At 35.9% G+C, this 12,101-nt stretch overlaps 3 protein-coding genes across 3 annotated transcripts in view; all 3 read left to right on the top strand.

The window, feature by feature from the left end:
- Nucleotides 1–12,101, top strand: part of LOC120336855 (double-strand-break repair protein rad21 homolog) — a 120,314-nt gene that overhangs the window by 95,886 nt on the left and 12,327 nt on the right. Inside the window, exons 2-3 of the mRNA XM_039404622.2 lie at nt 6,053–6,229; nt 11,141–11,265. Of these exons, the coding sequence (XP_039260556.2) occupies nt 6,086–6,229; nt 11,141–11,265 (269 nt within the window). The 5' untranslated portion in view covers nt 6,053–6,085. The remainder of the gene's footprint in view (nt 1–6,052; nt 6,230–11,140; nt 11,266–12,101) is intronic.
- Nucleotides 3,107–4,698, top strand: LOC120336856 (inhibitor of growth protein 5-like). Its single transcript, XM_039404623.2, has one exon. The coding sequence runs from the start codon at nt 3,150–3,152 to the stop codon at nt 3,894–3,896; it is 747 nt and encodes a 248-aa protein (XP_039260557.1). The 5' UTR covers nt 3,107–3,149; the 3' UTR covers nt 3,897–4,698.
- On the top strand, nt 4,626–6,012 carry LOC120336858 (RNA-binding protein 8A-like). Its single transcript, XM_039404624.2, has one exon. It carries the CDS (start codon nt 4,747–4,749, stop codon nt 5,233–5,235), a length of 489 nt encoding a protein of 162 aa, XP_039260558.1. The 5' UTR covers nt 4,626–4,746; the 3' UTR covers nt 5,236–6,012.

Raw genomic sequence — 12,101 nt, forward strand, 5'->3', positions numbered from 1 at the left:
ACTACTACCACCAAAGTTTACGTTTGGGATAGACTATGAATTATTGCAAGAATTGAAATGGTTTCTGGACTATTGTAACTGTCTCATATTTGTCTTTAATAAATCATATCTGCTTAAATTTGCATATGTCTATTTATGTATTATTGGAGTAGTATTTTTTTATTTTATTTTTTCATAGTGTTAAAATGATGTACTGATTGATTCTCATATATAGGCTCATTTAGAATTAAGTATCTATTTCGGAAACGCACTCCTCTTTTTCTACCATTAAATTAACTTAAAACAAAAACCACATTATGTTACTGTTATAAATGTGTCATTTTTCACAATAAATTCCCAACCCTGATTAGATGAATCCAAAATTTATCCTCGTTCTAATCAGATTTATCCTCGTTTTGTAAATAGTGTAAATAGTTCTCTATAAACTGAGAGTTAAATAAAAAAGAACCTGTGTCAATTTATGTATTTATTCATGTGTTGTATTGGATGGTAACTAACTCAGATGACCGTAACTGGTCGTATCGTTACCTCCCAGTCATACCGAAAACTTTTGTTTCACTTATTTTGTTATTATTATATTTTATATTATGTGTTTTCTGGTTGACGAAATAATAAATTCTCTCTCTCAAAGCGAGGGAATCGAGCAGCCACACCCGAGGTTCTAATATCGTATTAAAAAGATCTGGATTTTTATTCTCGGAACTACCGATGAGCACCGTATAATTTTGTCGAATTAAATACCTACGGTAATATATATTTCTAGAGATTGTCTTCAAGAGCCATCAGACCGCAGACGGACAGGGACATGAATATGTGTATATTTGAAATATTCAGTTATGTACGTACAATTTTAAATTTTTCTAATTCCAAAAAATATTGGAACTGTTGAGTGAAAATCCCATAAAAATTTTAAATTTCAACCAATCATACGTAAATATATACTACTAATTTCAACCAATCATACAATATACGATTTGTCGCAAGGTGGCGTAAGTAGGCCGCGTGTGTGATGATTTAAAATTTGCTCATCGTCTATTTGTGCCTGCAGGCGGGAAGGAAAATTTTTTATTTCTTTATTTTATTCTCAATACTCCGTATGATTATGATGGACAGGTGGTTTTTGTCTGTTTACTGAATTTACATTTCCACGCTGTGGTGTGTATCTTGATTTTTTAAAATTGTAGTTTATGTAGCTCAGTCACAAAATTCAGAAAATTTTAAAGTTAGGTACGGTACCGGCACCGGTACCCGCATTCCAGCATTTTATAATTCCGGTTCCGTTATTTCAGTATTCAGTTATTCTGAAATAATTTGAAATGTTTAGTTAGAAAACTTTTGTTATTCTGCCTGTCATGCTGACTCCCATACTGCCATAGCAAATACCGTACCCGTATGGCCCGGTACCGTACCGTACATAGACTATTTCTGTTTTTCAAGCTTTCGGCGAAATTTTGAATCAATTCTATAAAACTGTCCGAATGCATGGAATGTAAAAAAGTAAAATTGAAATCAGCATATAAACTGTATGAAGTCTGGGGGTCGAGAAGAACTAATGCAGCAATGGTTGACATTGTGGGTTATTTTGGGAAAATACTCATTTCAGTATTTTGATTTCCAATTCGTTTAAACTAATCGATACTGCGATACACAAAAACCAAATGGTTGGGTTCAACATAATTAAAATATTTATGTTAATTTACCGGGTCTGGTGTAGTTTCGTACCTAACGTACTTCTAGCAGGCGTAGCATAACAATTTTTTCACATGTCAATCCTAACCCCCACCCAGTACGGCACGCTATACAAATCGGGTGACAGTGTCCCGTTTCAGAGAAACCCATTTTACAGATGATCAGACGCCCCTTCTTTGGGAGACGTTTGGACATTGTTGTCCCTCAATATCGGTAATATTACAGTATAATGAAGTTGCGCGAAATACTACAAAAAAGCGCACTTTAGTAACGTCATCATTGAATTCCTGGGAAAAAAATAATCCGATTTTCCGAAGGAAAAAATTTTTTACCGTAGCATTCGAGAGTTTTTAGCAAAAAACGGTAATTTTGGTCATCTGACGGTCACGATTAATTTAGATTTTTATTGAGACAAGCATGGCACGATATGAAGCATCTGACATGGTCCCAGACGCTCCTCGTTTGTGAGACACATAGAGTGTTTGTTTTATTGAGCCAAATGGAGGGAAATTCTTGAAATTTGGATAGTGTGCTGTACTGCCACCTGACCACACCATCCAAAAATTACGTCACCACGACGTCACAGTGACGTAATAGAGCCCTTCAAATTATGCGGACTGTCATCCAAGACGCGCAAACGACTGTTAGGAGAGAGATCGCTGACGTTAGTCAGTTCTTTATCGTCGGCGCCGATGCCATTTCGGGCGATCGTACGAGTATTTGACAAGCTCTATGACGTGAAACTACACGAGACCCAATTTACCCATACTGGCATACAAGAGTCGATGGTCTGACATTACAATATTGTAAAAAATAGGAAATCAATTCAATCTGTACTGATGTATCACAATCACTGAATTATTTTGCAACTGATTCACCGTCCCAGATTCAATTTTCACAAATTTATGGAGATGAATACTGGAGTATAAATTCATTTGTTCAACGTCATTCAATTTAGTGATTGAGAATATATTTCATTTCGGAATAAATATCATATATTATTCGATTATGGTATCTCTTTTTTCATGCAGAGTTTCGTATTTGAAGAATTATAGATGAATTACCAGTACGACACAGTTCCTTAATTCCAAGAATAGCCTCCACATTAAAAATCAATTTAAACAATGAGTACAAACTCCTTCTTTTCAAGACAGTCTAGGCCTCCAAACACGCACTGTGCAACAAAACTAAATAAATATAAGCGCAATCTAAAAACATTAACGTTGGATTCTTAAAAAAAAGTCGAGTTTTTAGCAAAAACTGCAATTTTGGTCATGTGACTGACGAGGCACGTTGCGTTTGATTTAATTTAATATCGAGACAACAGACGAGCATGGCACGATCTGATGCATCTGCATTCTATGCGTAGTTTTGTATTTTTATAACTATCAATAAATTTTTTTTTTCAACTTTATCATTTTATTTTATTATCAGCTAGAATAATATATAAAGTATCAAAGATGGCTACCGCAATGTATCTGGAGCAGTATCTTGACAGTCTGGAAACATTACCTGCTGAATTGCAAAGAAATTTCCAACTTATGCGTCAGCTTGATGAAAGATCAGAAGAATTAAAAGTAGATATTGATAATCTAACGATGGATTATGTAGAAGAAGCAAAAAATCTACCACCAGATGTCAGAGTTGAGAGTATCAAAAAAATTCAAAATTCTTACGCTAAATGTCGTGAGTTTGCTGATGACAAGGTTCAACTTGCAATGCAAACGTACGAAATGGTTGACAAACATATCAGAAAATTAGACTCGGATCTTGCAAGATTCGAAGCTGATTTGAAAGAGAAATCTATTCATGATTCAAACGTCGCTGGGACTTCGAAAGCTGATACAGACAGCGGTCCTTCAGATAAAAAGCGTCGCAAGAAAGGACGAGCCGCGAACTCCGAGGACGAATCAAAATCGAGCAAAAAGAAACATAAATCCGGACTAGATCAATCATTGTCTTCTGTACCTCTCGTCTCTGGAATATCTGCGTACTCGAGTTCAGATGTTCTAGATATGCCTGTTGATCCAAATGAACCAACGTATTGTCTTTGTCACCAAGTTTCTTATGGTGAAATGATTGGATGTGATAATCCAGATTGCCCCATCGAGTGGTTTCATTTTGGTTGCGTTAATTTAACATCAAAACCAAAAGGAAAATGGTTTTGTCCGAAATGTCGTGAAGAGAGAGATAAAAAGAAACGATAGCTTTTATTTTCACCGAGAAATTTTAAAAATTACTCACTGGTAATATTCAAACGTAAATGTTTTTATGTTCAAAACTAAACTCACTGCCAGTTTTCATAGGCAGTTTGTTAGTAATTATTTTTCTATATTATCTGATAACTGCCAGTGGGTATTAATATTTAGATTTTGATTACTAGTCAAAAATATTTTGTATCAAGGCAACAATATTTTCAGAAATGATAAATATAAATTAACTAAAATGATTCATCCTGATATTCTGAGAATCAAATGCTCCGGATTCGAAGCTGTGTTTTCTTGAGCAAGTTTCCACTTCGTAATTTCACATTTTGCTATTTTGTCAACTTCCACTGCTCCACCACATTCATAAAAAAGGTGTATTCAAGTTGACTGTGTCTTAAACCGTGAGATGTAAAGAGCTACAGTTAATTGCACTTTTGGCGCTTGGTGGGTGCTGGTGAACACTGATTCTAATGAGCTGCTTTGTTCTTCGCTGAATATCTAAGTTCTCTGCATCATTATTTTATTGTATTTGTTGATTTTCACCCAAGGCAAGGCCGAAGATGCTGGAAAGAAAAAGCTAACTTAAAATGTCTAGAAGTGAGATGCAAATAGCTATTTCTTTTGTTTAGTGCTTGCTAGACGATGGTGAAAAATCATTTCCGTTAAACTGCCAAGTTGTTTTCGAAATATATGTTTATACTTGAATTGAATTCATTTATCCCTTGCAACATTTTTTATTGTATTTGTTGATTTTCATCATATATAATATCTTTATGTCTCATTGTTTTTGATATTTTCTCAGCCATAACATAATTTAAGTGATAATAATTTAGTGTAAGGAACAATCGAAATGGCTGATGTGCTAGATCTACATGAAAGCGGAGAGGAATTCGCCGCAGATGAGGAAGGAGATGTCGGAATTGAAAGATTGAAAGATCGTGCGAAGCGCAGAAAAGGTCGTGGAATTGGGGATTCTGAAAAAAGAACTGAAATCAAGTATGAAGCAATGGAAAGTGATCAAGATGGGCCTGGACCTCAACGATCGGTTGAAGGCTGGATTTTATTCGTTACTGGCGTGCACGAGGAAGCAACGGAAGACGACATGTTCGATAAATTTGGAGAATATGGAGAATTAAAAAATTTACATCTAAATCTTGACAGAAGAACCGGATATTTAAAAGGATATGCCCTCGTGGAATTCGAGACTTTTAAAGAAGCACAGGCTGCTCTTGATGCATTGAATGGGAGTGATTTACTAGGCCAAACGATGTCAGTAGATTGGGCTTTTGTTAAACCGTCCCAAAAAGATAGGCGGGACCGTAGGCATCGTCGTCGTTGAAAATATTAAAACGATAAATCTATGCTCGATGGTGCTGTGTGTAGTAATAAGACAAATCTGCTCAATAAACTCAAACTAAAGGCTACACTATGATCATGCTTGTCCTTTCAAGTTTAATATTGAACTGAGCGTTTTTCCCAACTCTGCTCATTATTTAGGATATTTTAATCTGTTATAATTGATTTTGGAAAAAACGTTTTGTTATAGTATCTAAATTCCAGGATTGAAAATAGTTGAGCTAAATATGTGCTGCTTCATTTTTTCTATCTCTGCCCAGATTTTAGGATGCTCTTAGCAATGACGATCAGGTCTCAATTTTTTTTCTTTATTTGAAGTTCTGAAATAATGTCGCTAAATCATGTAGCAACAACTTAGCGCCTTGATTTTTAATCAAAAACTGAGATTTCTGAGATAAAATTGTATCACCATTCTCACTGTAGTTTGAGATAAACTTGGTATGTTTTTGAATATTTCATTGTCTTATAATGGCATATTTTAAAATAGATCAAAATTAATGAGAACTCATTTGAGTTGGTCAATGAAATTGCAACACTATGACACCCAGTATCAATTCTTGGGGCAGTATAGTATGTAGTATAACTTAAATAGAATAAATACAATTTTATCAAATGGATTGTATAACTGCTCGTGGAAAACTTGAAATTTGTAGACGTTCTGTTTTTATTCTGTTTTATTTTCCCTGTCCGATTGCTTCATTCGGTCTTTACAATATGTAAAATGCTCATTCAATAATGTTTTGTTTCTTATTTAAGATAATAGTATAGAAATGGCCACCAAATAGCCCAGGTCCAATAACATATCATCTTTGAGGAGGAAAAAGTGGAAGAAAATGTTTTATGCACATTTTGTATTGAGTAAGCGGGGTCCTCTTGCCAGGATTTGGCTCGCTGCTCACTGGGATAAAAAACTAACCAAAGCTCATGTATTTGAAACTAACCTTGAAGCTTCTGTGGAGACGATCATTAGTCCTCAGGTATGATTGTATTCTTTGTTCTGTTCGTTGATTGGTTCAGACTTTTTGCGTATAATTTGTCATATAGCTTAAATCGGGTGAGCAGGCTTGCAAATCTACGCGAGTACGCGAGTCATACTCTAGTCTAGACTCGCGTATTTTGCCCTACCCGAGTCTAGCTATTACTCCCGTAAAAAACGTCATTACTCGGATCCACAGTACACGAGAGTCCGAGGCGATTTTTCCGCCGCCTCTCGCTCTTTATTCTTCAGTGACGTAAAATCGTTTGCGGGCGATGGTTTATGATGTCACAATAGTACATTAGAGCGAAAAGCGAGGAATCAAGCACGGGCACGCCTCCGGACGACATGGCGTTGGCGAATGCAGAATGTTCCCTTGTAATAAGGCAGACTGCGAATGCGTATTATGAATTTAATAGAAGTGTTGCCAGGGATGGCCAAAACCGAATAGTTCACTATTTCGAATACATTCGAAATTATTTTTTTCGAATATGAAATTTCGAATACTTCGAAAATAAAATCCATTAATTGAAGCTTATTTATCTAAATGTATGTAGGAATTTCCATACAATAAGCATTGGAATAACACTGCTATCTACAAGTTACAACCTAGCTATATTACCAGGCATTTCATATTTGCAGATTATTGCAGTATATATTTTATATACCATGGGTCATGTTAACAGAATTAAATTAATACGGCAATAGTGGTATCGATAATGGATTTAAATATATATGCTCAACACAAAATCATCCTAGTAAAACGCCCATACTTTTAAATACCAACCATTATCCAAATTATTTGCCAAAAAGCGGGATAAAGTATGAGTTATTTTTCCGACTTGTGACAATTTTTTCGCGAGTACAAAAATACGAATCAAAAATTAATTATATTCGGGAACTTTACCACAGTCCACACATTTTAAGTCCGAAGATAGCCGCTGTATGTTTGAGTAATATTACTTTCATTATTTTATAAATATTAAAATAGGAATCAAAAACTATTTATAAGCGGGTAGTTTACCACACATTCTAAGTCCACAGATCGCCGTTGTATTTTGTATATACGAAAATAAGAATCAAAAATTAATATTAATCGCGAGTTTGCTACACAATTTATGTCCACAGATTGCCGTGATATTGTGCCGAATATATTTAGTTTTTGATTCTCATGTTCGTACTCACGAAAAATTGTCACAAGTCGGAAAAAGAATTTATATTTTATCCCGCTCTTGGGGACTAATTTGAATAATGGTTGCCATTGGTTTGTATTTAAAAGTATGGACTTTTTACTAAGATGATTTTGTGCTGCGCAAAATATTCGAATCCATGACCGATACCACTATTTAAAATGCCTTACCGTGTTAATTTAATTCTATTATCATAACTCAAATGTTGGTAAATCGGGCAGTTTACCACACATTTTAAGGTCACAGATCGCCGTTGCATTTTACAATTATAATAGTTTAATTATTTTGTAAATACGAATCCGAAATTATAATTGGGCAGTTTACCACGTATTTCATGTCCACAAATACCCGTGGTATTTGGTATTAATACTTTCATTATTTTATCAATATAAAAATAGGAATCAATATTTAATAAAATCGGTCAGTTTACCACACATTTTATGTCCACAGATTGTCGATACAATCATTAGTTGCGTTGAACAGAATTAAATTAATACGGCATGACATTTTGAATGCTGGTACCAGTCATGGATTGGATTATTTTGCGCAACAAAAAATCATCCCGATAAAAGATCGATACTTTTAACTATCGTTATCAGAATTATTTGCCAGATTTTATTTTGTAATAAATCGACTAGTTCTTACAACTTGTGACAATTTATTGGATATCGTAACAATGACTGCTATAAATACCGTATTTCCCGGCTAATAAGTCCACATGGCAAATAGGACGATGTCTATTTTTAGCACCCAAAAAGGGCTTTTTCCATATAGGCCTCCAATGAGATGAGTAGAAAAATTGTGTCCCTGTTGTTCAGTTATGCTGATATGCGCTAATAATTTTAAATGTTTAGAACCAGATCATGTTAGTTTGGTAGAATAATACTCACAGAATAAACTATTTTTAACAATTGAGCGGTAAATTTAAGTTGTAAAGCGGCAATCATTTTGGACAACCTATTAACCAGAACGTTGAAATAATTTTGGAATGTGATAAGTAATACACTGTACGTCCACGGGTTATTTCACAGCTGTGTTTCCCTGTCGTGTTCTGCTGAATCGGCAAAATGAAAGGGTCACAAATCACTTTATCTCGGTGGCCTAGAAAAGCGACTTATTAGCCGGGAAATACAGTAATTGTCAATTTTTCAACGTAATGGAAATGAATTTGTAAATTAGAAGCCTTGTAGACGAATGTCGGCAATGTCCACCCACGCAAACGTGCAAATGCGTCGCAACACTATGCGACGTACGGTCGCACAGAATATAAACAATCAAAGTGCCGATTCTAATTCATCGTCGTTACAATACGCGAGACAGCGTAAAAATCCGTTTTGAAGATTCCCGTAAAACGAAACACCACGTTTACGGCGAAAAGTGGCTACTATTCGGAATTATTCGAAAATCAGCCGAAAAGGTATTCGAATACTCTGATATTCGAATACATTCGAATATTCGATTCGTTTTGGACAACCCTGAGTGTTGCAGACTAACAAAGATGAGATGTCGGTAAGATTAGGGCTAGTGTAATTAATTAGTTATATTAGTTTTGTTTAAAAATACCACAGGAGATATTATAAATTGTATGATTAGAGTAAATGGAGGAAAAATCAAGGTCCGTCTCTGTAGCGGCCTGAAGGTTTTGGCCAAACAGATTAAAGGACAGTTTTACGTTCGGTTTCAACGAAGATAATACCAAAGTCGTACATGCAGCATGCATTGTATGCAAAAAACATTGTGACAGAATACAGCGCGGCTATGGAGGCAAAGTTGTTAATGATGTGACGACTTACGGGGAGAATGGCAGCCAGCTGGAATCTAAGATATAATTTAGAACGACACCTCAATTCCGAGGGCCACTTAAAGTGTGTCGAAATTGAGAATGGGAAGCTCCCGACGCAAACAAGTATCGCTCGCTTATGGGGCTGCCAAAAACAGAGGGCGGAGAACGCCATAAAACCTCTTGTTCGTACTGCACTGTATGTCTCTAGGAAGGAACAGTTCGAAGACGGGGTCATTCGAGAAAATCTGGTCAACAAGGCTTCCGCCCGATTTATGGGAAGCGATGGGACGTCTGAACGAGGTCTCGTGAAACGACGTATAAATTCACTTTTAGGGGGGTTGGAAACAGCAAAGCCCAGCTTGGTACAGCCTCAACTAATATACATCGACGATAGCTCGTCAGAAGAAGACTAAAACTGTGATATGTGAACCTGAAAGCGTCTCACGCATTTCTTTGTTCGTCGACACAATTTCTAACCTTTCTTTTTGTACATTTTAAATGATGCGAAGTCCACGGGCGGCGGGCGATTAGCGTTTAATATTCAATTTCGTTCTTCTTGTGCGATGTTTATTTTGCATGAACTCATCTGCTACATGCGAACTTATTTTATAGATTTCAGTTTGTACGGCAAATGTCAGACTGCATGAATGGTTTTGTTTATTAAAAAAAAAAAAAGCAGGCGATGTCAACGGCGACTGCCGTTTATTAAAGTTCCTCCCTTTATTGTGCAAAACTTGAGGTATTATTTTCTTTGTAGGGTAACATGTTGAGAGTTATTCGCAGTCCACAGTTTGCAGCAAAACCTGCAAAATAGCAAAATGGTTGACCCCGATATATAATTGGTCATTTACGTCGTGCGGGGAAAACGACGTCGCAGAGCACGCACCTATCTTGATTAGTATTTAATGAGACGCTCGCAAGTAGCAATATCGCAGAACGAGGGTACCGACGGAGTAGTGTTTATCGAGCGAAAGTAGGTGTGTAGATAGTGTGTGCGTAGATATAATTAGACACATTGACTCGCGCCTGACTAGCGTAACATTTTCCTGGGACAGGAGTATATGTGACGTCACTATGACGTCATTGAATTTTTCGAATTCCGTTAGGAGGTCGACGAGAGTATGCCTAGACTCTCGTTTTCGGGCGCGGATTTGCAAGCCTGGGTGAGGATATTACGATTGATTGTTCAAGCAATATTTTTTGCAAGTTACTCAGGGATGGCCCAAACAAGATATCAGCTAATCTTTTGAATATAGTTTTCCAAATTTGTTGGACAAGAAAAAGCACAGAAGGCGATTTATATTCGATAAGTTTAATCTGGAAATTCGGAGATTATTAATAATAGAGATAGGATTTATTTCATAGCTTTTGAAAATGAAATAAAACTGTTTTGGTTGTACAGTTTGTTAGACATCAATTGATTCTCAAAATGATTAATTCAATTAAGAGTTACCCAAATTATTTATATTCAAATCAAAATTTCGAAATGAAAATTTTGAATATAATTCAATTGGAATATTCAATTTATTTAGTAAATCATTCCTTCATCGTTGTTTTTCTGTGAGTAAACTGACCTCTTATTTATTGAAAAATTTGGATTCTTAGGAGTCGTAATGACAAGGGGTACAATTGTCATTGATTTAACCTCCAATCGGAATGTGGCACTTCGAAAGTAGGCACCGATTCGTAAGGAGCTTCTGTTTTTGGAAAGTACAGAGTTTGAGATTAGTTTGTGTGACAAGTTGGTTATGGAGCCAAAATCTGAGATCATCGACACAAGCATGGTTAGGCTCAGCACTCTCACCATTCAGCCATTGGCCCACAGAAATTTTGTTCAGAAGTTTTTTGCTATATATACAATGTACAAACTTTACATTGTATCTATAGCAAAGACCTGGTCACAAATGGTTCAATATATCACAATCTTTTTTTTTAACAGGTAAAAATGGCCCTCAGAACATCTGGTCATCTTCTGCTTGGTGTTGTTCGAATTTATAACAGAAAAGCAAAATATCTGCTGGCTGACTGCAATGAAGCTTTCGTCAAGATCAAGATGGCTTTCAGGTACAAATAGTAATTTATATTCTTTTAACTATATTGTCCACCCAGATGGCTTAGATTGAGTAGTTTATGTGGTAAATTCAGAAAAGGGCGACCTTTTATGACCCATGGCCCCTTTTTGACGGCTTTTCGCACTCATGACCCCCCTGTTCATTATTCCAGTGGTGTTTAGAGTGTTATTTTGATTGGTAGATTCTAACTCATATGATGTTCAAACAATTCATGCTCAAAAAATTTATTATTAACACCCTGTGAAATAACCTTATCGGGCAATGAAACTTGCAATGTGAGGCAAGGGGTAAAATATAGTTATGCGCCTAGCATTGTGACCTCTCTCCAACTGGCCACGAGCCTCCAGTTGGAAACCGCTGTTTTAGATAATTTAGGATGTTTAAAGTTGTTTCATCTTTTTATTTTCACAATTTTTGCAAATTTTCAATATAATTTATTCATCTCAAAATACAATCCGATTCATCTATCTATGATTGAAGTTGTTTTTGGTCATATAATATATCTTGTGACTTGTGAGAACTACTGTTTTCAGTAGTTGGATAACACCAAAGATTACAGTATTATATGTCTGAATGTGTTTACAGCAGTGTTTCTCAAACTGCGTGCCGCGGCGCACTAGTGTGCCGTGAGAGATTCTCAGGTGTGCCGCAGAGCTTTTTGGAATTTTTGAAAATAAGCTTTTTATATTACACATAGGCATGCATGTAACGGAAGACTTGAGGGCACATTATACATTATTAGACTGATAACATCATTGCATTTGCCTTGTCGTTGTAGTAAGGGTAATTGTCACGCTATAATTGTTATGTTATAATGTATATTCAAAC

This window comes from Styela clava, chromosome 2, assembly GCF_964204865.1.
Source record: "Styela clava chromosome 2, kaStyClav1.hap1.2, whole genome shotgun sequence".
NCBI lineage: Eukaryota > Metazoa > Chordata > Ascidiacea > Stolidobranchia > Styelidae > Styela > Styela clava.